Genomic DNA, 27,791 nt, shown 5'->3' with positions numbered 1-27,791 from the left:
CAGAGCCAGGCAGATCTCTGTGAGTTCAAAGCCAGCCTGGTCTACAGAGCAAGATCCAGGACAGGCACCAAAACTACACAGAGAAACCCTGTCTCGAAAAACGAAAAAAAAAAAAAAAAAGCTGGCAGTGTCTACTCATATACACACAGCCCTAGGACTATAGGGGTAAAGACAGAAGAATTGTCAGGGGTGGCTGGCTGTCAGCCTAGCTCTAGAGAGACCTTATCTCAAGAAAGTAAGTTATAGAATGATATAACAAGGCACCCATTGTCCTTGTCTAGTCTGTGAGCATGCACACCTATATACATGCTGGTGCATACAATACAAAATTGGCTAAATTGTATGATACAAGTTGAGATCATGTGGTATTAAATTGAGGTTATATAGAACACTTAAGAAATGGCAACTTTCCACTTTCCTTTGAAAACTATATTCTTTGGAGGTCCACTTTTTCCTTTGCATGACAGGGTGCATTCTTTTCTTTTGCTTGAATAAACAAACTCCCGTGTTTTCTTCCTTTAACCTATAGGGATGTTTGCTTCCTTCACTCCAAACAGGAAGATGAGTCAAGTCGCAGCTACTGTGAGTCCCCTGGGTAGCAAGCCCACAGCAGAAATTTCCCCTCTAGCCTGTGCATTGCTACTCTGTGATGATACAATCTACCTGTCACTGCCACCCTGGGTGGGAGATGAGGTGTGAGGACGTCTCTCTGGGCTGCCTGTGCTTTGCAGAGATAGAAAATGCACCTGTTTCCCTGTCCCTTAGCCGTGTAAATATGGAATTACATTCCAAGTAGACCTGAATTTGATGCGATGACAGTGGAACTTGAAAGGTAGACTAAGCCCAGGAATGACAAGCTCTGATGAACACAGAGGAGCAGAAGAGAGTAAGGAAGAGGTGATCATGAGTGATAACTTGAATATTGATGCAGGACAGTGGGGAAAAGTCTATACCACGTGAAAGGAGATTCAGTTACAGAACTATGGAAACTCAGTTATAAGAACAATGTGTGAAATTTTTTCTCTTACATTTATGGTGCCCCTATAACATTTCTTAGTTGTTTTGTATGTAATAAGTGCTGTCACTGGCGCGCGTGCGCGCGCGCGTGTACACACACACACACACACACACACACACACACACACACACACACAAATAGGAATCACAGATATTTTTTTATATGACAACCAAAATGGAGATGTATCTAACTTTCTATTTGGTCCTTACTGGAAGCCAAGGGCTGGCCAGATGATCTTGTGTACATTAATTGAGTGAAAACATGTCAGAGAAGAAACAGCTGTGATAGTTGGGAATCCTAAAATCCAATGATCTCGTCTAATCCTGTTAACCATGATTGCATAGCAACACAGCCTGCCAAACACATAGGCCAAGCATCAGAGGATAGAGGAGAGAAGTCCAGACTCTGCTGGGGAACACAAATCTCACAAGCAATAAAAACCAAGGAAAACATGGGCTGAGGGCCAAAACTATCGTTGTCTTGTTCAGGCTCCTAATATACGGTGATTATATCATGAAGCCATTTCAGACAATTACACTCAATGAAATAAAATGACCCATCTGATTTAATGAGTGCTGGGGGAGAGGGAGTAAGAGGGAATGAGGGAGGGTAGCAGGGAGAGGGAGATGGGAGGGAGGGAGAAAGGGAGAAAGAAAAGACAGAAAGACAGAGAAGGTTAGGGAGACAGGGAGACACAGAGAGAGGGCAATGTAAGCAAATAGGTAAGCTAGACCAATCTCCACATAAGGGAAAATAAAGGGGAAGCCTGACCCAAAGGGAATAATGTATTTTTGTTAAACTTTAAGGACCTTGAAACCATTGACTTGAAGTTTAGTTGAACTGCATTCAAATCTTGTAGTGAAAGTTTGCGTTCACTTTTCACAGTGCTTCTAAAGCATGTGTGCAAAGCAAATGTGACATTCTTGCTGGGACACAATGCTCATAAGTTCATTATAATACATTAGAAATTAGAATAACACAATTCTTATAAACATAGCCTATCAGTTTAAATGGATTTGAATTAATTCAACTGAACGAGTTCTTGAGTTTGATTCAAGCTAAAAGGAATTGAGAGGTAACGGGCCTCAGTTTATAAGTTTCCTCATCTCCCTTAGCAATCCCCATCTCTGGGCCCTGCTTTCACCATCAAGAAGGAAAATAGGTATGTAAGTTGCTACTCCAAAGGTCTGACCCTCAGCTCTTGGGTTCTATAACCCACATCAAGACACACCTGCCTTCCAGGTGCCTCTGTGATATTGTGGAAGTCACTAAGGATTTGACTTTAAAAAAAAAAAAAGGATTTGGTGAAATTATAAAACCTTTTTCTTAGGTACTTTTGGAAAAGTTTTAGATTCACAGAAAAATTATGAAGACACTCACATCTCATGATGTGTCCTACTCAGACCCCCCTGCAAGCAGCATCCTATGTAACTGTAGTTCAGTAGCCATCAGCTAAGATCTTTTCGAAATTCAGTCGGGCTTGATGGTTTTTAGTTCTTACATCCTTTTTCCACTTCAGATCCAATCAAGGACCCCACATTGAATTTTGTCAGGTTTTCCTACTTCAGTCTCTGACACTTCCTTGGTTTTTGTTTTTGTTTTTTGTTTTGTTTTGTTTTGTTTTTACTGCCATAGCCTTGGCACATTGGAAGAATTTTGGTCAGACATTTTGAAGAGGATTGAAGTCAGCCGTGTCAGCTGTTCCCCTAGAATTAGACTGAGGCCATCCATTTGACAAGAATAGCACCCAGTGGAGCTGAACCCTTCTGGATGCACTCTGGCACAGGAGTGTGATGCCATTGTCTTCTTGTGCCTGTTTTGCTGGCGACTGTCATCTGGGCTTCCCTACTAGAAAGTTGCTGGTTTTCTGTCACTGTGAGTCTATTAGAAAAATACCATTAGACTATGGGAATATCTTGTTTCTTTCTCCTACGTTTCTTCACTTATCTTAGCATCCAAAAGCAAGTCTTGCCTGCAGAGTTATTATTACTGACAAACTGACCTAGCTGTATTTAAATTCATTCTATGTAACTCTGATATAGGAAATATATATACAACCATTTATTCATATATGCTTATTTACTTATTTATTTATGCTAGTATGGAATCATAGATATTTAATTTCTGTCATATTTCATTCCTATGTCCATTTCTGTTGCTGCATTTGTCCCACATTGAGTGACAGGGTGAACCTCCTTGGGGGCTTCACCACTGACTTTTTGATATTGCCCATCTTTCTATGAGTATTTCTATACCCTAAAACACCACATGATGTTCCAGGATCATATTCTTTCATTCTTTCATTCATTCTCTCTCTCTCTCTCTCTCTCTCTCTCTCTCTCTCTCTCTCTCTCTCTCTCTGTGTGTGTGTGTGTGTGTGTGTGTGTGTGTGTGTGTGTGTGTGTGTGTGTGTGTGTATTTTCTTTGCAGACCTTGCAACTAACCATTCTTTAAGTAGCCACAATTACTTCCTTTCTTTTTCTTTTCAGAGTGATATTTGGCAATCAGGATCTGGACACAGAGTGTTTACATGGCTGCTAGAATGCCAAAGACAAAACTTGTAATGTGCTGAATTAAATAGGCTACCTCACCCCATATCATCTGTCTACTATGATCCTTTCCCACATATTCTATCCACCCCAAACCATCAATATTATTTGAAATCAGCAAATTGCATGTTTTAATACATAGCTTAATTTGGTGAGTCAGAATTTTTTCAATTCACTTGTTAATAACAGGTACTCAGGCAATATAAACATTGCTCAGTTAATGTATAGAATAGCCACTAATTTTCTTTATTATTAAAAATGATAGAAGAATATTGATCATGTGACACTGAAGAGATCATGAAGGGCAATTATTTATTTTTTTCAACAAATACATGCTAAGTGCCTTCTGAATGCTTAGCACCATTCTAGATGAAGAGTATATATACAGCATTGAATTAAACAGTGATTCAGCTCTTTGGGCCTGAGTTCCAAGCCTGGAGTGACAATGGCTGCAATGGGACCTTGACAAGTGACGGCACCCTAGAGCCTCAGTTTCCTCATTAGGAAAACAGACATAATACCTAATAGTAATTTCCTTAAAGGGAATGTTTGAGGGTTAAGCAAGAAAATATGCAAATAACATGCATATGTGCATTTACTAATTTTAGTCCTAAATGAAATAGCAACACTATGTGGACATAATCTATGCCCTTAAGGAACCCTGTCATCACAGCAACAAAGCATCCAATAGTTGCCTTTCATACAGGCAGAACAGAAGATAACTTTTAAGGAAGTTGAATATGGGTGAATTTGGGGGAGGGCAGCTTAGGAGAAAGTTCATTCATAAGAACTTGCTGTATAAGCATAAGGATCTGAATTTCATTCCCTAGGTCCCTCATCAAGAAGGCCTACATAATGGCATGTGCAAGTAATCCTGGCAGTGGGGATGTAGAAAAAAAAAAAATAGATGCCTGGGGCTGGATGTCAACCAGCCTAGCCTGATTAACCAGTCCCAAACCAATGAGAGACAAAACAAGGTTCACACCTGCTGAAGAATGACCTCTGAGGTTGCATACTCACCTGTGCACACATATACACACAGACATACACACACACACACACACACACACACACACACACACACACACACGGTGTTACTAAGATGATCAAAGACTCTCTGTGGGTGAATTAAAAAGGTCCCAAGATTTTATATATATATATATATATATATGTGTGTGTGTGTGTGTGTGTGTGTGTGTGTGTGTGTGTGTGTACAGTTATATCAAGAAGCAACCCAGAAGAATCCAGCATAAGCAAAGACTCAGAGATGGCATGTCAAGAGTTCTCACCATAATAACAACAATAAAGATGACTTTCTGTTGTAGCCAGATTGAAATAGTAAATAGAAGACGGCACAGATGAGACCCAGCAGAAGGTCATATGTCTTCCATATGTTATGAACATCATCTGAAAAAATCATTTCCTACTCTCAAGAAGCCTTCATTATATCAAGGGACAGAGGACTATGAACTAATGTTTAATTGAGTGATACTTGAATGAGGATGAAGGACTCACACATTTTGAGGTCTGAAAGGAGCAGGTATCTTTAAAAAGGATCTTGGCATAAATAGTGAATATTAATGGCCTCTGTTTTACATAATAAAACATTGCCTAATTTTTCATTGTTAGTGTACATAGAAAACAAATTAAAGATACACCCTTCTGTGTTGTTGGATTATGCTAAGAAAGAAACTCAATAAAAACAAAAAGAAATTTGATCCTCTTTTTCTTTCAAAGTAACTTGGTCCAGATTGATAGGTGCATAAATGGAGGAAAGGGAAGTTAAGATAAGTTAAGATCGATGTTTAAAGTCTTGAATAAGATGTTAAATAATTGATACTGTGTGAGGAATGTAATGAGAACTATAATGTGTTTAATGCTTGAAAATAGCCTCTGTCTTTACAATAAACAGAATAAGGTATTTATTTATCTACTTTCTACCTCTTCAACTTTCAAATATGCTCTTACATTTACAGGTGTGTTCACAAATGTTTTGCTACTATTATCCAGGGGCAAAACAACCCCATGTTTATAACACATACCTATTTCCATGCTGTAAAGCTTTCTACAATGATTGATTTTGAGCTTTATTGACTCACAGGGGATAAGAATTATACAATTGCCATAGGTACAGCTGAGACGAACCCAACACACCTTCCTTCTCCATTCCAGCCACTTATAAATATGCTAACTTTCTATTTTTGTGATATATTGTTAAGACCATCCAGGCTCCCATCCTGGATATGGAGCCACTGTGCATACCTCTCAATAGATAACACAGTTTTATTCTTATTAAGATATGCATATGTCAAGACATGGGTAATGACACAGTTAAAAAAAAAGCATAGTACCTGAATTTGATCCCAGAGCCCTTATAAAAAGTAAAAACCAAACTAAACAAACAAATAGGCATAGTGGTGCATTATGGTACTTGCACTGTGGTAGGTAAACAGTGGTACCTGCAATTCCAGAACTGGGTAGGCAGAGACAGGGTGATTCCTGATACTTACTGACAGGACACCTTAATGCAATCAGTTATCCCCAAGTCCCACTGAGAGACACATTCTCAAAAACTGAGGGGGGTGGCTCTTAAGGAACAGGAACTGTGGTCACCTTTATCTACAATGTCCTGGTTTGCCCCTGAGAGGGCAGCCATGTTGAAACAGTGTGCCTTCCATCCAAAGCTATGTCACTAGTCTTAAAACTCACCATAATTTCCTCACATCTGAGTCTGGGTCTAAGCTAAAACTTCTATAAGTACTTGGCAAATAATTCATTCCAAAGTCTATAGCATATTTAAATAATATCCAACTTGAAAGTAGTAAAACTGTGGCATTTCCCACCTCAGATAAAAGAAATCAAATGGTATGGCTATTACATTTATATACAAGGTACCATCTGTCAGTTTAAATTTGAACTAATTTCCTCCTAAATACCCGTAGTATATACTGGCTTCTCTGAAAGCCATGGTATCAATGAGTAAAATAGGATATTACTTCCACTTGATCTTGCTTGTAAAGATATAACCGGTAAAATCCAGATGCCTTGCTACAGCTTCTCTGAAGCAAGAGTGGCACATGTGGAAGAGCTAGACAATGCCTAATCATGGCAGTGCTTAGGATCTTACATTAGTTCTTCCCTCTTATTGTATAGTCGTTCTATAAGTGATTCAAATTTATTAATATGCAAATGAATACTATTTCAGTGTCTTTCTTTTTTTGCATCCCTTCTGTTTCTGGCACACCCTGGCCAGAAAATGGTCCATATTTTCTCTTTGCACTTAGAAACTCAGGTCAAATGTCACTTCCTCATGAACCTCTCCCTGACTGTTGAAACCCACTAGCAACACACATTTCAGATGGAAGTTACACCAGCTTATGATTAGTTGATAAATGTCCTTCTTATAACCAAGGGATAAATATGAATGGTTTGGGTTACTTTGGAGTCTTGATGCTCAAAACCATTGGCTGATACAAAAAAAAAAAAAAAAAACAAAAAAAACAAAAAAAAAAAAAAAAAAAACCACCAGTTAAAGATTCGGTGAATAAGTGAATGATTGTTTGAATGAATGATATAAATACATGAATCAGTGTGCCAACTACCTCACAGGCACATGTCTTTGCCTATGAACCCTTGTCCCTATCTCTCTTTAACTCACCACTGGCTTCTAACGCTACTGAAACTTAGTAAGTCATGTTATCTGTGTAGAATGGGATGACAAGTAGAGCTAATGGAAATGAACGTCAGCACTCCTCTCCTGGGGTTCCACTCCAGGTAGTAGTTCAATCTTGGCAGCTTTGGCCTTTGTTCCAAGCTGGATCTCAACTAGACCCAACACTGTTCGTGCTACTGAAGAGCTGTGTTAGATTTTTAACATCTACAATAAAATACAAAATAACTTAAAGTAGGATATAATCATTTTGTACATCATGTAGTTTCGATACATCATGGTGGGAGAGATGGAAAAGCAGCTTACACCAGAGCAGGCAGGAAGCAGAGTAGGATAGTGACAGGAAGGGCCATGGGAAGATGCAGCCCCCAAGGACACTACCTGGAATTCTTTGGATCTAAAGCCTCCAGGGGTCTTCTTCCTCCAACCAGACTCCACCTTCCACAGTGCGACTTCTCAATTTCTGTTCAAATTTTGAATCCATCATTAGATTAAACATTGATAAGATCAAAACTCCAGAGTCTAGTCATCTCTGAAAATCACTTCACAGACACACACACAGGTGTGCTTTACTTATCAGCTAGCTACTTCTCAGTCCAAATTCAAGATTGAGATTAACTATCACACCAGGTAGTGTAAAGAATACCACATCTGAAGCCAGGAGCCCACATTCTTCCTTCTTCACTAGCATGGAACAGATTTACAGCCTTAGCATGTACTGACCTCAGCTTATCTAACCACAAAAAAAGTTAACCAGACCAACCCTCACCATTCAGGATTGTTCTGGAGGCAACTTGAAAACTCTAAATTTGTTGTAACTAGTCAATTATTCCCATTTCTCAACTCTTCCAGCCAAGTGGAGGTGATAGGATGGTGTTCAGCTTCAAGGCTGAGGTCTGAGCTCTCTGCTTCAGATTCAGTTCTGTGTCCTAAAATGATGACTCAAAAACATCAATGTCTAAAGTTTCCTATGAGAAGGTCCATTTGTGTGTATGTATGTACTCATGCATATATGTGGAGGCTAGAGTTTGACACTGATGTCTTAATCAATCCTTTTCATTTATTTTTTGAGACTTACTGATTCAGCTGGGCTGGTTGGTACACATTACCACCTTGGACTTCTACATTGGTGCTGGGGATTGGGTCCTCATCTTTGTGTGGCAAGCTCTTTGCTGAGCTAACCCTTAGCTCCGAAATGGTCCATGTAGAAAATTACCAGGAAAGTCCTCTTGAGCCTTTTCTATTTGCTTTGTTACTGGAACTTTTTCCATATGATAGTCATCTTACATAACTTATTGATATTTTCCTATGATGTTAGGGCTCATTATCTAAAATCCAGTAGCACTAAGAGGTGTTTCCCAGAGAGAGAATGAACAATAGAAAGGCTGCAATCTGGCCAAGCCTTAGATGAAATTGTGAAGTAGGTGGAGCTCTCTTGGGGACACTCAGAGTCTCTCTTCTCTGCTTGTTTTCCTTTCTACCCATGAAAGCTATAGAAGTGCCTGTGTTTTGTCTCCCCCCAAGCATGTGCTAAAGAAGGATTGGATAATATCATTGTCATCAATTTAGGAGTGATTAGGAAAGCCAAGTTTGACCTAGAAACTTTGATGATACAGGTCCCGGCCTATGTGGTTTATTGTCTCAGTTTTGCTTTTCTCATGCTGCAGATGGAACCAAGGGCTGTATACATGCTAAGCAAGCACTCCACTACTTAGTACTCTGCCAGCTCTTGGGCTCGGTTTGGGGAGTTTAACACTGGCTTCTGAGTGCCCGAAGACTAGGAGCACCTATGTCCTGCCCACTGATGGGGTCAGCACAGCATGGCCTGTGGTTGATGTTCAGTAAGATGTTGAAGAATGAGGAGGTGTCCATGGTGTGGAACCACTGGTATCAATGCCATACCTGTCTCCCCAACTCCTCTTCCATCTGTAATTTGACCACAGATGGGTTGGGACAAACAACAAACAAACAAACAAACAAAACATGCATTTATGTATTTCCTCCCAGTCCTGTGGACAAGAAGTCCAAAACCAACATGGTAGTAGAACCGGTTCCTTCCACAGCTCTTGTCTTGCTTTGTGTTGACGGTCAAGTTCCTCAGGTGCACTCATGGTCTACTGTGCAGATGTGTATTTCCTCTTACAACTCCAGGTCTATGGGATTAGAGCCTACCACATGGTATCACTTTAAATTAACCTCCCCCCCCCCCAGTATAGACACACTACAAGGTGCTTCCTAAGGAAGTTAGAATTTTGATGTCATGAGATCTATTTATTTTATAATTTTTAATTAAAATAGTTTTAGGTATTTCAATTACCCTATTACTGTTTCCTATCACCCCACTCCTTCTAAACCCCTTTTCCTTCCCCCAAAGTGCTCATCTTACTTTCACATCTTTTTAAAAAGTATACACTTCAGCGCATGATATATTAGAAAACATATATATTCACTTTACAACTCTAAGACTACATATCCACCAAGGCCTAGCAGCAGGTGCTGTTAGAGTTCCTGATCATGCCCAGCCAATGAAGAACAACCATGCAATGCTACCAGATTAGGACACAGCTTGGGTGCTGGCAGGGGGGTATGTAAGGCCTGCCCCATTATTGAATAAAGGAGTCTGCTGTTTGCCTTTTTAAAACAAAGCATATAAAATCCCATAATGTTCTAATCATAGGAGTTTTCTCTCAGGCTGGATATGGGTGTCTTGGGAGTTTGTGGCTTTTCTGGAGACTGGAAACTGATTTCCCATAGACCGAAAAAGAATCCTAGTCCTGAAGAAGCAAACTTTTCTCCAGGACTTTTGGCAGCTGCCTGGACAGTACACATACACTGTGTATTGGTGTGGCCCATGACAAGGACCAAGAGAAATGATCTGTACAGTAACAATGAAAGCAGAAAGTGGGGGGGGGGTGGCCCTTGCAACCACAGGATGCTATTAACACATAGAAAACTATTTTCATAAGACACACTCATTGTTTGAGATTTTGCTCTGATTTTTTGTGGGATTTTTTTAAAGGGAAAATAAACCCTTTGTAAATTATAATGCCGCAACCTAATACTGCATTCAAGCTCATAAATGTTTTCCTTCAGAGTTCATTTGGATGCATTTCAGACAGATTGTTAGCATTATTGCTTTCTGGGATACAATCATGCATTTTTTTCCTTGAGCATTTCTTCCTCAACTCATAAGCTTCCCCTCAGTAATATTTTACGTGTTATGATAAAATAGCAAGAAAGGCAGCCTCTGTCTATTTTTAAATGAACACATTTGCCATACTCAAGGAGACTCTAATGCTGGCTTCCCCCAAACATGAGCTGTTTTTCTGCTACCCCAAACACCAATTTCTCTATTTCCAGACTTACACACTCCCATCTTTAACCCCAGTATTCTGTAACAGGTGTCCAGTCCTGTGATCTTAGTAGCCTCACTGTGTATAGAAGAACAGATTATGATAGGTCCCCAGAAATTTAAGTAAAGTCCCCAGATTTTACTTAACTGCCTTTGCTGGTCTTTACATTATTCAGGAAGAGACCTAGTAGAAATAGAGCCTGGGACAGTGATGAACAGGTCCTGGAGCAGAGTCTATGAGGAACAGCAACGCCAATCCCAAAGTAGGGATCAGGAATCAGTAGGTCATGTCACAGAGGCCCAATGTCCATGTATAGACTTGAAAAGCCAAGAACACACACAAACACACACACACACACACACACACACACACACACACACACACACCTCTGCATGAGAAAGGCTACAATATGTAATAGGAAAGGCTTGAGTTAGACATGAGAACACAGAATAACATTCATCTAAGCCCAACAAATTCTCACTTTACTTTCTCACTTTATGCCCTTCAAAGGCTCCATCAGAGATGTGTTAGTGAGTGGAGACTTGTCCCAGGTCATGCAGAAGTCAGTGGCAAAGTAAAACAGAATTTGGAACTCCTAGTTCTTCACCTTCCATCAAGCAAATTTCCACTTGACAGACAATACTGCATTTCAAACAGGGCTTCAAAGGCCTTAGGAGAAATTCAAGAAGAGACCACATGCAAATCAAATTGCCCTATATGTAAATGAGCAATTCTATACATATATAACCACCTATATACACCTATTTACTGTGACTTTCCAAACTTGGAAACAACTCTGGAGTCCCTTAGTCAGGCTAGACAATCCAACTGTGGGCTGTGTAACAAAAGGGTGGTAGTGCATACCTATAATTCTAGCACTTTGGAGTTGGAGGTGGGAGGATCTGGAATTCAAGGTCTTCCTTTGCTATATATCAAGTTCAAGGCTATCCTGGGCTATATGAGAACTTATTTCAAAAGCAAACAAAAAACTACCTTCCAAGAAAATTACATCAGCTTACCCTCTCATAAACCAGGCACGTGAACTCCTGGTCTTCCACTAGTCCCGCCCAGGGCTAATCTTTCATCCTTCCAGTTTGAAAGGCTGAAAACAATATCTCGTTGTTCCCTTCATTTGTAATACTTTGATGACTAGGGAAGTTAAATATCATCCTATGTATTTATTGGCAATAAATGTTTTATGTGAATTCTCCCCTTATAATTTTTTAAGAGTGTGTTCATGGTTTTATCAACCTGTATGAGTTTGTTACAGATTAGGCATAAACAATCACCAATAACATTTATTTTTTTACTAGGTGCCAAATACTCTGGTAAATACTGAAAAATATTGACCTTTGATCAGGCCGACAACATGGTCACAATATTTCTCTGCTTCTCCCATTCTTTCAAGCATGCTCGGGTGGATTTGCTAAAATTATAGTTTTAGAATTCCTGCATGAACTCTCCATTTTCTCAATATGTAAGGTGCCCCTCCTAAGCTGTGTTAACCTTTTTCTGCATCTCCTATCTTTCCATATATGCTATCTTTTGGCATTCATTTTTTACTTATTGTATGGAGGATGTGTGCCCATTCCAGACCAGTATGGGACATCAGTAATCCTGTTATTGTTCTCTGTCTTACTGCTTTGGGAAAGGGTATCTCACTAAACCAGAAGCTTGTCTTTTCAGCTAGTCTAGGTGCTGGGGTTAAAAAAAAAAAAAAAAAAACCCACAGTCATAACTGGCTTTTCATGTGTGTGCTGGGATATGAAGCAGGTTCCCATGCTCTTCGGAACCCCCTCTCTCCAGATTTCTTTGAATGTTCTTATGGCACCCCTCATTGTCCAAAAGTATCTGAAATTAGTAAATCCTGGGTGTGTGTGTGTGTATGCATACATGCACACATACATGTCTGGCAGTCAGAGATGGGCATGTGTATTTTCCTCTATCATACTCCACTTTCGTGTTTAAGACAGAGTCTCTCACTGGACCTAGAGTACAGGCATACATGTGGCCTGCCTAACCAGCAGCTCTCAGGAATCATCTGAACTTGGATTCTCTTGCTCACACAGCAAACAGTTTGCCCACTGAACCATCTCTCAGGCCCCAGTAAATCTTTTTGAGTTCCAAAATTAAAAAACGGAATGCTCTGATGGCCTTTGTTGTAGTTGACTTCAGATTTGTGTGTTTCTCAGGATGATGGGACAAGAAGACGGTTCCAGAAGGGAGGTGGCAGGTGAGAAAGGCTGCCTGAACTTAGAGAGTATAGGTGTATGGGTGACAGAGACTTCCCATGGAAATGACCCTAGATGAAGGCTTAGAAGGACATTGCCACCTCTCTTTGTCCCTGAGAAGTCTCCTCTCTTTCTCACTGCGTGCTCCCCACCTGACCCAAACCTCAGGCACACACACCAAATGAAGCCAAGCTAGAACAAAGTTTCAGCTCTAAGATTCCCTTCCTTGTGAGTGAAGTCAGCCTGCAGCGAGAACATTCCTTTGAAAAGCTGAGTACTTCCTCCTTCTTTAAAAATAACAACGACATAGGCATAGCACAGCTCTGCTGACTTCACCTTTTAGGATCCTGTATCTGTGCTGAGTCCTCCTTTTGTTTCCTCAAGACCTCCCTGTCTTTCCATCCAGAGGAAAACCAACCCCACTCCAGTGAGGCCATGACAAAGGCCTGAGGCACCCAGAGAACATTTTTCTGATTGAGTGGAAAGAGACGATTTCAGTTGCCAGTTATTTCTTCCAGAAAAACAAAAGAAAACAAAAACAGCTAACGTGTCTGTGTGGAGAAAAGCAACATTTGTTTGTTTTCAGATTTGCCTTTGAGACATTTACTAACAGGAGGAAGTGAGCTTGAGCTCATAGTAAAAGACCTCTTATTGGAAAGTGAGGGAGTGGGGAGAAGTGTATCCAGTTAGGGACCCACAGATCAGCAGCAAAATTACTTTGTCTCCATATTATCATTTCAATGCCTAAACAAAGGTGCTGGTGAGAAATAAAGCTGACTCCCACCTAATCAGGGATATGTAAGAGTACTTTAAAAGTATTGTTTCTGGATGTGCACATATATTTGTGCATGCACATATACATACACAAATATGTATATACACACAAACATATTTCTGGGTTCATAAAGGATATATAGATATGTAAGTGGATGCCCACACGAACATCCATCCTATATCTATACAATTTAGAGAGAGAAGCAGAGAGAAAAAGGGAGAATCTGCATGATGCTTATCAAAACCTGTCCCAGCTTTTAGAAAGACAGATTAGTTAGAAATGTAACCAGCTTCTCCTCCCTTAAAGAGATCTGCCCAACTTGAGATTCTGAGCATAAATGCCTTGGCCTTTCCAGTAGGCATATACCCCATAATACTTATGGGGTCTCATCAGACAAGCATACTTTTGTGGTAGATAACCATTTTCTTGTCCTCATAATAACTGTGACTACATTCTTACAAAGAAAACTGGGGCCTATTTTGCCTATTAGTTTTATTTTTCCAGAGTTGGAAAATCCCCTCCCTGAAGCAGAGGAATTACAGTGCCCAAAGGGATGATCCTCTTCTTTGTCATGGTAGGAGTTAGTCTCTGGGATTCTTAGCACTAATGACAATCTGACTGTGACGGAGCCTCTGTTCACTGTCTAGACTTGGGAGGATGTGTGCACATGCTCACGCTTCATCCGGCAGAATTCCCCTCTGGTTCCCATTAACTGATGCAAGTTTTCATGCTGCTCACCCTTAGAATATGATCATAGTCACACTTTGTCTCTTAGTTAGCAGGAGGTTGTGGGCCTTGACTTTGTACCTGGCACTATGCCACAGAAGCAAAGGTTTCTTTCCGTTTTCATTTATTTTAACCCATCCTATTGCATGAAGCCTTTGGCTATGCAAACTCAAAGATTCCTGCCCTGTAAGGGTTTATAATCTCATGTCCTTTCACTTTTTCTTAATCAGATAATCCCCCTCTTGTGTGTGTGTGTGTGTGTGTGTGTGTGTGTGTGTGTGTGTGTGTAATGTGTGTCTGTAATATGTGTGTGTATGGGTGGTAATGCTCATACATGACCATGAAAAGGCCAGAAGAGGACACTGGGTTTCTTCCTCTATTGCTGTCCATTTTACGGCCTTCTCACTAAGTGTAAGCTGATAGGTCACTGAGTTCTTTGGATCCACCTGTCTCTGTCCTCCATTTCTGGGATACAAGTATACAGAATAATGTCTGGCTTTTAACATGGTGCTGGGAATTCAATCTCAGGTCCTCATGCTTGTGAAGCAAGGGACTCTTATCCATTAAGACCCTCCAAATAAAATTTTAAAATTCATCTCTTTTACTACAAGGTCCAATATTTGGATATAAATACTTCTCTTTACTTAGTGCCAAGAACAAAGCCCACAATTCCTCTTGAATTAGTTTGTGTAACAGAGCTGTCCATCTGCTGTCATGGCAACAGATGCAGATTCAAGTGAGGCCACCCTTGTTACACTCATCTCAGGTTTGGAGCCCATGATTACCCAGAAGAGTTCATGTTCTGGTGATAGGGAAAAAAAAAAAAAAGCACTAATATCCCCTAGGAGGCACATGTAATGAAGAATACATCTGAAAATAGTCAGAGAAGCCGAAATTCTAATATACATCACTGAGATGATTTTTAGAACTGGAAGACTTAGGAGTATAGGCATCCAGCTTCAGTGACTTGAGGCAGAAGCCGGCTAAGCTGCAGCCCCCTTTTCAGTGGTTCCTTTAATTCTATAGACACAGCTCTCTTTAGATGGCTTGTGTTTGGCTTTCTCAAACAATAGTATGCACAGTGCCTCAGAGTCAAATCCTGAGTCTCCTATTCCAGACTCTGTACTTCCAAAACAGAAAGGGTTTGCCCAAACTTTTGTTCTTGGAGGTGTTTGTGCCCATTTCTTAAGAGAAAATATCTAATGAGAATTATTGTATCTTAGACTGAGTTTTCCCCAAGAAGACATTAAGCCAAGAATTAGAAAACAAATTGTGTGTTGGAGGATTAGCCTGTGAAATATTGATATGGAAAGGATGAAGGAAAACTCAGAGAGGATGGATGCCAAGAGGAGAGTCACAAATCTGGATGCCACTGTAGGCAGGCATGGCTTTCTCTGGCTGGTGACATCCAGGGGCACAGGGAGGGACACCCCTCCAAGTGACTCCACTTGGACAGGGAAGCTGCATGTCTACTGCTCAGTTCCAGCTCCCAGCCCTAAGTGTCTAATGCTGTTCCCAGGGGTAAACCTGAGAGAAAGAACCATACAGAAAGATGACTGACAAGACAGCGTGGCACTGAGTCTTTTGCTGTGAAATCCCTTTGCACTAATTTAATTCCTCTATCATCCTGCACATGGCTCTACGAGACGATTCTTCATCCCCCTACTTACCCTTCTCTTTTACTAGAATTAACCAATTATAGTTTGAACTGTGTATGTTTCGTTCTACAGCCCTTGTTCCGCCCAAGTCCATTCTCTGTACGTTCTGTAGATGTAGCCATTTCTAAGTTTGTGTCTTCCCACCAAAAATTACCACTTTAAATCAGATGGAGACAGACTTTTCCTCCCAGGCAAATCAGTGAGATAGTTTGTCCCCTCAAAGAGTCCAAGATTTCACTATTGCTCTCACTCAGATCTACCTCTGACCTGGTCATGGGAATGTCAATAAGTTTATAATGTAGTCATCTTAATATTCAGTGTATGTCTCTGTAAGTTTACTGCTGGTTAACTTTCAAATTTCATCTTAGAAGTCAAAGAACTTTTGGAAATTAGAAAGAATTTTTCTTAAAATATTGGGTTTGTCTGTGTGCTATTTACTGTTGCTATTGTCACTGAAGATCATCAGGATAATATTTCAGTTATTTCATACGGTATGGGCTACTTCAACAAAAGAATACTTATTAACTGCACTCTCTGGCAAGGTGGGGTGGTGGTGGTCTCAGAATGACACCCAGAATGTGCTACTTTGCAGGCAATGATCCTTGCTGCCCAGGGTTGTCCTTGGAATGGGAGAACTAAGCCAGCACATATAATAGATCAGGCTTACAGTCAGTTCTCAGCTTGTACTTTTTCCCTTTGCCTTTGCCTGGGTCATCTGCCGTGAATCTAGAGGATGGGGGAAATGATACCATGGTGAGTTTGCAAGCATGTCTGAAACAGAAGGTATTTGAAAGTCACTCATTTCTGTGCCATATTGTCATTACACCAAAGCCCCACACTCTTCCAAATCATCTTAAGAGCAGTGTGAATTCTTCTTTTGTTTTTATGGTTCTCACCGTGTAGCTGGAACCCTGGGGTGTCCTGCATGCTGCTTCAGACTTTGAGATTAGTGTAGATAAGGCTGAGCCACCCTTCCTAGAAACACTCAGGACCAGAAGTCTTTAAGATTCTGCTTATTTTATTTTCTGGTTGTGAAATATTTGCCTGTACATAGTGAGCAATCTTAGAGGTTGGACCCAAGCATAAACACAAAATGCATTTACATTTTTTACATACCTTAAACATGCAGCCTGATGGTAATTGTATAAAGAATTTTTTTTAATAGTTTTGTGCATAAAACAGTATGGAGTTCTCCACTCATAGCATCAGGTTGGCGCCCCAAAAGTTTCAAGTTGAGAGGGCATTTCTAATCTGGGGTTTGGGGATTAAAAGTGCTTATTAGGTCAATTACTTCTAAAAACTTATGCATGTATTTTGATTTTGCCTTTTTTTTTTAAGATTTACTTGTAGGAGCATTTGGAAAAGGCAAAGTAGCTGTCTACAGGTATGTGGTTGCTGGTTTGCAAATATTCTTCTGCTTTAAATACATTTTCCTTATGTGGGTAGTCTTGTCTTTAAGACTCCAAAGACCTATATCACCTATTAATTCTGGAGAATGCTTCTCTGTCTTTTTTAAAATTCTGGGTGTGTTTTTCACCTTTCTCTCATTTCTACATATTTTTATTCTCTTACTTTGTGAGCAAACCTCCAGCTCCTACTAATATAACTGACATTAAATAAGGTATTAAACTCATCAAATCAGAAAATGACCCATGTTTTAGATGGATCTGACCTTGGACTACCTATGCTTTGGGAATCATAAGTGTCCATATATGTAGGACAGAATTGTGGCAGGGAGAATGTGGCTATTTACCCTCACACTTACATCCAAGTGTGGACAAGAAGTTAGGGAATAGAACATGCCAGGAGTCGTCCCCTCCAGAAGCAAGCCCTCTGCAGCATTAATGCAACAGACCTGGGATCAGAAGCTGACCCTTCCACACACTAACTGTTCTGTAATTTCGGGGAAACCCCTGTCGCAGTGGGTTTCAACCTTCCTAATGCTGTGACTCTTTAATACGGTTGCTCATGTTGTGGTGACCTGCAACCATAAAATTATTTTTGTTGCTACTTCATAACTGTTAATTTGCTACTGTTACAAATAATTGGAAATAGAGGTTTACCCAGGGAGTTGTGACCCACAGGTTGAAAATCACTGTCCTATAGCCTTCTAAGCCTCTGGTTCTCATCTATAAACTGGACTATCAATACTTATCTTATGAGATTACTTGTGTCCAAAGAATTCAATGAGAATCTGAATGCAAATTATGCTGAGTAATAGCTGGTTAGGTAGTTGAGCTTTCTTAAACTGTTTAATATGAATCCAGTGAACTGGGTCAGGATTTCAAGACAAAGTCCTATGTGAATGCATGAATACAGACTGGCATGTGCAGGTGTCCTGGGCATGTGATGCTAAGGCTCCCAGACAAGACCCTAAGGTTAGCTTCCCTCAAACCAGCTTTTCTTCCTCAGCCCCAATATAAATGCATCAGGGACTGGTTTGTACCAGCTCTTCCCACTTAGGATATAGAGAATCAGAGAGCTGAAACTTCCAGCACCTCTGAAGTGTGAGGCTTAAGCTTCTTATGGCCATAAATTTATATGACCAAGAACCCTGCTCTGTCTGCCACACTCCAAATCCACCACAGCTCTTTGCTAATCTCATATTTTCCATGATCTGCTCCAGCTTATTGCTGGCACAAGGACATAAATGCATATTGGTCCTTGGAGACAATCCTGTCACAGGCGATTCTGCCCAAGGACACCCAATGTCCATGCCAAAATCTTCTTCATCCTTGAGGGAATTATCACCCCACTTCCTCCACTCACTCCCCTTTCTTCTCAAAGGTGATTGCCACAGCAAATCTTTCCCATGCCTAATACCTTTTTATCATCAGATCCCCCACCCCCAGAACTGGAGATAATACAATTTTGAAAATAAAATAATACAGTACAGATAACATCAAGAAGCTTGTAAAAAAAAAAAAAAATCCCAGTGGCCCCCATGTTGTTATCATGAAACTGTTTGCACAGCATTTGGCCCCTAGACATGACCCTCCCTCTGTCTGTCAGAAGAACCCTATTCAACATAGCATCAGTGTACAGTTAATTCTGGAAACTTTGGCTCCCAGCTAGTATCTCTTATAACAAAGCTTCCAAAGCTGTTCCACTTTCCTGCTCTATGATTTACTACTCTCTTGTCTTGTTACCCTCTCTAGGATGGCCTCAATGGCATTCACATTCATTCCTCACCTCAGATTCGACTATTAGAATTGCCTGAGAATGTGTTTAAAATTCCAACCCTGGGCCTTACCCCAGATGTTCTAGTTCCATTGACCGACAATGATGTCTGGGCATAGTGTTTGTTTGAAAGTTCCCTGAGTGATCACATTGTGCAGACAGGATTAAGAACCATTTCTTGGGGTGAAGTTCAGAATTGTTCTATAAACCCACTTTTGTGTGTTCTTAAATCTGCAAAGCTTAGCTAGGAAATTACCAATCAAGTTGAAAAATTATCAATGAGCCAACAAAATTCAAAAGCTTTAAGTACTTATTGTGAGTAGATGTGTCTTGGGGTTGAAGAGGTAGCTAATAGTTAAGAGAGCTTGCTGTTCCTGCAGAAGACTCAAGTTTAGTTTCCATAGTCCATATAGGATGGTTCACAACTACCCAAAACTCCAGCTCCAGAACATCTGAAGCCCTCTCTGGATTCCATAGTCACCAGCATGTGTACATATATATAAATATAAATAAAATAAATCTTTAAATAAAATATGTCTCCTCAAATATGGACATAGGGCTCCCAGAAAATCATGGAGCTATGTTATAATCACACTGTATTATCACAGTATAGTGAGTCTACTCCATAAAGAAATCAGGTCAATGGATGTAATGTGCTTGATAGGCCTCCAGCATCCTTTGTTCAGAGCTCTCTGCTCTCAGATGGGTTAGAGGGGGTCCTCTGAGTATGGTGCCCACTTGTTCATGCCAAGAGCAGAATTCACCATGCAAGGCTGGGTATGTTGGCAATGACCTGTGGAAGAAGAGATCCTTTAATAAGGGAAAGATCCCCTCCATTATTCCTGAGTTCCACTCATGCTCCGGCTTTCTCCCAACAGAGCAAGGCCAGTTGTAACAGTGGATGCCCAGCTCCTGCTGCACCCGATGATTATCAACCTTGAAAATAAAACTTGCCTGATTCCAGAATTGCCAACACCTGTAGCCTGGTAAGTTAGCCCAGTAATACACACATTCTAACATGGGGTCAGATCACCTAGATCTTATTTATTTTAAAAAATGCAGATTTGGGTGTAGAAAGTCTGGGGTAGGGCCTGAGGTCATGCATACTGAATATACATACAAATCTTCAAGAGGGTGTTCAGATTGCTGGACTACAGACCAAGACTGAGCAGCAGAGACCCAGTCTTTGCAGAGGAATGCTGATGGGATGCTGAGCTCTGACTGTGGGCTTAGACAAAGGCCTGTACTCTAACCTACAGGCTCTCAGATTTAAAAAGACCAAAACACTTGGGAAATTCCCAGTTAAACAGACTTCTTGGCACACTAAATGTTAGCCAAACCAAAAACACACCAAAATATCTTGACTCTAACTTTTGCATATATTGTGGATATCACTTTTGAAATCTATCGTGTCTCTCTTTTTTAAAATAAACAAACTAGTCTGGATTACTTAGTTCCATGTGCTAAAAATAGCAGTTTTGTAACTTGGCATGTATGACTGGACAGAAGGTCAATGTTATAAAAAAGGAGATTTTTGTACACTGACCTGTTCTTGTGGCCATGATATTACAAGGATAAAAGGACAGCAGGAGACATGGCTTATCTAGCTTTTGACTTATGCCTGTCACATGAAATGACAAAATGGAACTGGGTTATAACACATCCCAAGAAAAAGTACCAGTTTATTTGTTAGTGTAGGGATCCCAGATAGCAGAAGACATTGTGTTGGCCCATGGTACCAGGGCATTTCCTCTGGAAAATCAACAAAGGTCTTTGAGATTCACCTTGTTTTTTCCAGGGTGACTGTTGAGTTCTTGAAAATATCAGAATAAAGAACAAACCAGCCTTGACCCCGAGAAGCTATTTATAGCACATCTTAGCATGTGTTGATGGCCTTTTGACAGGAGTTCCTATGGGAATCAAACCTACAGGGGTGGAGGGCAGAGAGTTCCAGGTTCCTGAAGAATTCTTTGGCAAACATCCTATTGTGAGGGGTTCCCTGTGTGGGAAGGCTGGTCTTCTCCTTTAACTGCCTTTGAAAGTAGTTGGGAAATGCCCTGAGCAAACTTTAAAATGGTTTTAAACCATAAAATGGTATAATGAAAACCTGATCTGAGAGAATGTGAGAGAGCCAGCATTTCCCCATTGCCTGGCGTGATTAAGTGAGCACTAAATGAACTGTGAGTGCCGCTTGGCTGTGAGCATTCAGACTCTAATATTCTCCAAGGAGCCCTCTGTTCACACCTTCAAAACCCGGGTTCCACACTGCAGTCTGTTAAGCATGATGGCAACACTCCAGTATAGAATGTGTATATTTTGAAATAAATGGTTTTTCTCCTAAAGAATTTTAGTTTTATGGATTTAAAAAAGAGATTGGAGTCTTTTTAAAAAGAATATAGGACTATTTACTTTTGTTCAGGAAAAAAAAATTTTATCTTTGAAAATTTTCATACATGTATAGACTATATCTTGATCATATCCACCCTCACTCCATTCCCAATCCTCCAAGGACCCTTATCACCCCTCCCTCACAACTCAATGTACTTCTTCTGTAGTTATTTATTTAACCCACTCTGTCTAATTAGTGCTGCTGATTTATGCATGTGCATGGATAGTGTCATCCATCAGGGCACTGGAAACCCACCAGTGTTCACACTGCTGAGGAAAAGCTACTTTCATCCAAGCTGCCACCAACTGCCAATAGCCTGTTGGCTAATACTTTTTCCTTCACCAGCCATTTCTTTTTGATTGGAGTCATGTTACTAAGATAAAATGTAATTTGTTCTATAGACAAATTATACTACAGTTGCTTAATTCTATCCTATTATTGTTACTTAAGTCTATTGTATCCTTTTCTGAAGATACTTAATTTTCTTTTCTTTTTTTTTTTTCCTTTTTGTCAGAGCTGAGGACTGAACCCAGGGCCTTGTGGTTGCTAGCCAAGCGCTCTACCACTGAGCTAAATCCCCAACCCCGATACTTAATTTTCAAGTGCAAAAGTTTTCATGTGTTTCAGAGTATTGAAAGACAAAGTTGGGGATTGAGGGTATATCTCAGTAGTAGAGTGCCCTGGGTTCTACCCTCAGATCCTCAACCAACCAACCAGACTCAAGACAGGAAGCAAACAGCTGACTCCTGCAGAAATGTTCCATGCAGTTTACCCAGAGTGCTTGAGGCACCTTTGCTATGACATTGGCCTGATTTGGCATGAGCTTGTACTGTAGATCGACCCTTCAGCAAACTCCAGTCACAAAGCATTCCTCACTTCCTTCCCTGTGGATTTCCGAGATCTTCAGACAGCTGTCTGGTTTTATAAAATATCTGCTGTTGGCATTTCTCAGTTAGAAAAAAGGAAGTGAAATTCAGCATGCTAAATATTAAGATAATTGGTTATTAATGAGAAAAACTACTGATGTTTTTCTGTTTTATAATCATAAAACAAACTATCTACTTCTCCAATCTGAAAAAAGGGTTTTTTTTTCAAATATGAATGACATCACATAAAATTATCATTAAAGCAGAGTTGAATTGGTAATAGTTTGGCCAATGAGATGGGTCAACTGGTAAAGGCACTTGCCACACAAGCCTTGGGACTTGAGTTCAATCCTCAGAACCTGAGCAAAGGTGGGAAGAAAATCAATTCTACAAAATTGTCCTCTGGTCTCCACATGAGCTCCATGGCATGTGTGCTCCCCAACACACACACACATCAAGTACATATATGGACGTACATACATACATACATGCATACATACATACATACATACATACATAAATTAGAAATAGTGACTGTTTGCTTTGTACTTTGTTATTTTGTGCATGTGTGGTGAGTGTGTGGTATATATGGTGTATATATATGGGTATGTGCACACAGGTGTGTGGAGGCCACAGGTTGATATCAGGTTTATTCCTTAATCAATGTCCATTTTAGTTTTGAGGCAGAGACTCTCACTGAACCTTGATCTCATCAAATAGGCTACCCTGGCTAGCCATAAACCCTAGAGCAGTGGTCCTCAACCTTCCTATTGCTGCAACTCTTTAATACAGTTCCTCATGCTGTAGTGACCCCAACCATAAAATTATTTCCATTGCTCCTTCGTAACTGTAATTTTGCTGTTGCTATGAATCATAATGTAAATACTGAATATACAGGATATCTGATATGAGACCCATGTGAAAGGGTCATTTGACCGCTAAGGGGCTCTTGATCCACAGGTTGAGAACTACTGCTCTAGAGTCACCTGTCTCTGTATCTCTTCCCTACTCTCAAACCCAGCACTGGGATGACTGCTGTTGTGCCTGTGTGCTTTGGATGCTGGTGATTCAAATCCAGGTCCTCATGCTTGTAGAGCAAGCCCTGGACCAACTAGCATCTCCCACATCTGGCTTTGTATTTTGAAATCAGATTTCACATTTATCTCATTTCTCACTATACACTACCATGAGCAGAGTTATACCACAAGCTCCTTATTCACTGGCTTGCGGGGGGCAAATAGTGTGAGGATCATGTTGTGTCTATCCTGCCTTCTGTGGATAACAGCCTGTCTGCCAACAGATTCATGTCGATGCATGCAATGAGAGCTCTCAGTTGATTTCATGTAGTTTGTGTTTGGCTTTGTTTCATTTTTTTTTCCAATCAAAAATGTTGAGACCAATGAGCTTTGCTGAATTTGAACATAAATCATAGCTTGAAATTATATTTCACTTATATTTCATTAGGTCATATTTCAGTTTTGCCTGACACAATTCATGATTCTGTATTGACCTGAGAACAGAGCTGGTTCCTCACTGCATATCTGTAGATAGAGATAACAAATATCTTCCCATATCTAGGATGAATATGGTCATCTACTGCTGTAGAATTTTGAAGTTTTCTTTTTAGTTTAGAACAGAACTATAAAAAAGCTGCCACTTAGAAAAGGTATTTTAACTGGAGCCATCTTTAACCTGCTAGGTTCAAGTTGGAATGCTACTAGCAATATTTCAGCAGGCTATAGCAGTTATATTAAATTTGAATGAAAGTTAAACTCCTCCAATTGTTAATGATATTGAAGTAACAGAAAAGGAGAACTAAGAAAGAAATATAAATGTACTCTGACATAATTTACAAACTAAGATAAAGCCTTCAGCTGACAACATCATTTATCAAATTCCTTCTTACCAAAGACTCAACATCCATTTTCATAGCTGTAACTTACTCCTTGGTGAAAGTTTTATTGCTTCACATTGTATAAAGCAATTATTGTATGTAAGTCCATTCAAATTTTATATATTGATAATTTCACCATAAATGTGGATTTATTTTGCCAAAGCTCTGTCTATGCTGATAAACTGTGAGTAAAACATCGGCCAGTGGACAATGGTAACACATACCAAATGCTTATGGGAAAGCTGGGCATGGGGGAAAAATTCAGAAAATTTAAAGTTGTAATTTCCTGCCCACCTTCCGTGAATAATTCTAATTGAAGGAGAAGTGGGCTGCAGTTTGTGATTTCTCTGGGGAAGTGCTATAAACACTGGTAATAGCACAGACATCTCAGGAAACTTTTGGCTAAATGGTGTGTGGCGAATTACTTACCCTGAAGGGAGACATTGACTGAGGTCACAGGGATAGATGAATCCCAGATGTGACACATTTTTGTTACGTTTGACACAGGACGCTGACATCTAATTTAAGCATGATTGGAGAGTATTTACTTCTTTTGAATTCCATAGAAATACTCAAATCATACTAGAATTTTATAAGTAAAATCTTTAAGACTGTCAGCAAATCAACTATTCTCTCCTGTCTTTTACTTTCTTATCAATGCTCATAGGTCCTGACTACAACCCTGGCTGTTAGACTATTTCAGGAGGGAGGTGCGAATATTTGATAAAGTCAAGAGGAAACAAGTGGGTATTTTCCATCCAGTCTATAGCCAAGTTCAGGTCACGGGACAATCTCCACAAACATTTCTTGGATGGTGGTTAGTGCATGCTGAAGACAAAATTACAAAGTGTCTTGGATTCAGTTGTCACTGCCTTTATTCCCGTATCACTGTGTACAGTTGGCTTGAGTCAGCCACTTTAACTTTCTCTCTCTCCCTCCATCACTCTCTCTCTCCTTGCAAGGTGCCGAGTTCCAGTCTCCTCCCAGCAGTGTGGCTGACTGATGTTAAGACCAGCCTGCTGTTTCATGCTTAAGATTTAATTCACAGGCCTTACCATGACTTCAAAGCCCTGTTCGCCACCCATCAATCAAACCAGCTGGCCTCATCTTTCTGGGAGCTCTAGTCACACAGAAAATTTTCAAGTGTCTCAAGTGGAGCCATGCTTTAGCTCTTCTCCATTGCCTTTCCCGCACTGTGCTGCCCCGTTCTTTACTCCATGGCATAAGGAAGGTCTTCACGTGTACTCACTGCATAAATAGTGGAGTGTTAATCAATGATTGGGTCTCTAGCAATGTTTTCAAGGATTTGACTCCGCATGCAAAGGCTACCTGTGTCAATTGTATTAGTATTGTGTCAAGCTGGTGGAAGTGTGGGGGGGGGAGGGATATGTGCACACACGTGTATAGAATTAATGTATAGAAGGAAATGATATGTTCATTTTATCTGCAAGGAGGGTATCAGATTCCTATCTCAGATTCAGAACTCTACTAACCAACAAATTACTGACTATTGTTTTCCCACAGCTTTTCTTTAAGAGTCTGTGCATCTATAGCAGGCCAGAGCCTTTCAAATACAATAGGTGAGCATATTTTCCTTTTTATGCTATCCTATGCAAAGAAAACATGACATATTTCTATTCACAAACATTAGAAAACTAAAGGGCCCTTTATTAAAACTCAAATGTCTATTGTATATTTTTAAATTGTCTAATTAATACTATTTTAATCATGGGCATTAGCCATAAAAGAAATAATTGGAAAAGTGATACTTTTTATACATATCCATACACACACACACATATATATACATACATATATTCAAGTTACAAAATATGGGCTGGGGACATAGCTTGGTTGTAAAGTATTTGCTGTGCAAGCATGTGGACCTAAGTTTGGACCCTCAGTACTGTATAAAAGCCAAATATGTCAGATGGCTCTGTAACCCGAGTGCTGGAGAGGTAGAGACAGGCACTCCCTGGACCTCACTGATCAGCCACTCTAGCCAAACTGATGAGCTCCAGACTCCTCGAGAGACCCTATCTCAAAAACTAAGTGGGTGGGGGTAATCAAGTAAGACATCCAGTGTCAACCTCTGGTTTCCACACATGCACACATACTCACACATACACAAACATGCACATATAAACACATGAGCATGTGGACACACATACACCACACATGCATGCAAAGCCTCAAAACAGTTACATATTGGGCAGTATTTTTTAATACTCCTTCAACTTATGTTGTTTGCTCCAACTATGAAAAGAAAAAGTTTTCCTGAATAAGCAACTTGTCATGAGTCCCTACCCCCGCCAGCTCTGTGTTAGCCCAATGCTTTTCCTCCTGTGACTTTGTTTATCCCGTCTGTCCTTTAGCCCTGGTGGCCGAGGTGCAGCTAGATTTCCTGAAGCAAAAAGGAGCCATCAAGCGGACGCTCTTCCTCCATAACCACCAGTCCCATCTCACCTTCCCCATTGTGATGAAACAGCAGAAATCCCCCCACTGCCGGGATTTTATCGTTTACCTTCGAGTAAGATTTTTCGAAATCCCTTTTGGGGCTTCTCACATTCAAATTCCAACTCCAACTATTTCTATCTCCTTAACCATCACACTTGCCACAGACTCCACCTGTCTATTTTCATTTTCCTGGGAGGAAACTCTAGTTGAAGGTTGAATACTTCTTGCTGACCCTGACTTCAAATAACCCAATGATTTGTTGCTATTAATTTCTAAGGCTTCTTTTTTGTTTTGGACAGAACCTTGATAATAGCACTTAACTCAGGTTACTTTCATTTTTAACTGCCTCCCCTCCCCCATACATAAAAGTTCAACACCATTTATTTGATTGTTTTTTTAATCCTATGTGAGTACATCCTGTTAGATTTTTATCAGGATGCACTTAGAGCTAGCTTGGGGGAAACATTAAGACAACCAAACTCTCATGAAAAATAATTTGTAATTGTGTTTTTAAAGGTGATGCATTTTTACAAATTCTCATGAAATTTAAAGTTCAAAATGTCTGGGACCCAGTTATCCACTGCCATGCTGCCAGTTGTTAGCCAGTGATCAGTATTTCTGTGTCTTCTCTTCCCATTGGGGAATTATTTAACAGAGAACCTAGGAAGGACCAAAGGGTTCCTAACTACACTTGAGAATGAGAAGCCAGGCACATAGCCCTCCTGCCCTGCATCTTAGTATGGCCTTGAGAAGCACAGCTGAAAAGCAAGATGCTGGATGCATGCTTAGAACTTAGCGTCCCATGCTCTCTTCTCACCCCAGGAGGACTTCTGTTTCTGTATCCAAGACACCTTCAAAAGTGCTGAAGGTGTTTTGAAGTTCATGAAACGACTTAAAAGAAACAACAAAGGGGAAGACGAAGTAAAGTGTTGTCTTCCTCTGTGTCCCAGAGAACCTTCTGGCAACTTCACCAAAACAAACAAAAAATCCTGACTCGTGGTGTTCTCTGGCATCTATGGTGTATG

The 27,791-nt window shown here is 40.2% G+C and overlaps 1 protein-coding gene across 2 annotated transcripts in view; it reads left to right on the top strand.

Moving 5' to 3' along the window:
* The window catches only part of Itga8 (integrin subunit alpha 8), a 181,397-nt gene that overhangs the window by 79,029 nt on the left and 74,577 nt on the right, over window positions 1-27,791 (top strand). Inside the window, exons 14-17 of one of the 2 annotated variants that reach the window (XM_036188716.1) lie at window positions 17,331-17,364; window positions 20,039-20,146; window positions 25,834-25,889; window positions 26,685-26,839. In XM_036188716.1, coding sequence (XP_036044609.1) covers window positions 17,331-17,364; window positions 20,039-20,146; window positions 25,834-25,889; window positions 26,685-26,839 — 353 coding nt within the window. Of the gene's footprint in view, window positions 1-17,318; window positions 17,365-20,038; window positions 20,147-25,833; window positions 25,890-26,684; window positions 26,840-27,791 lie in introns of both variants that reach the window. The other variant, XM_036188715.1, reaches the window with a different exon arrangement.

This window comes from Onychomys torridus, chromosome 5 (assembly GCF_903995425.1).
Source record: "Onychomys torridus chromosome 5, mOncTor1.1, whole genome shotgun sequence".
NCBI lineage: Eukaryota > Metazoa > Chordata > Mammalia > Rodentia > Cricetidae > Onychomys > Onychomys torridus.
The sequence above is the reverse complement of the archived record's forward strand: the minus strand, read 5'-3'. Positions and strand labels throughout refer to the sequence as shown.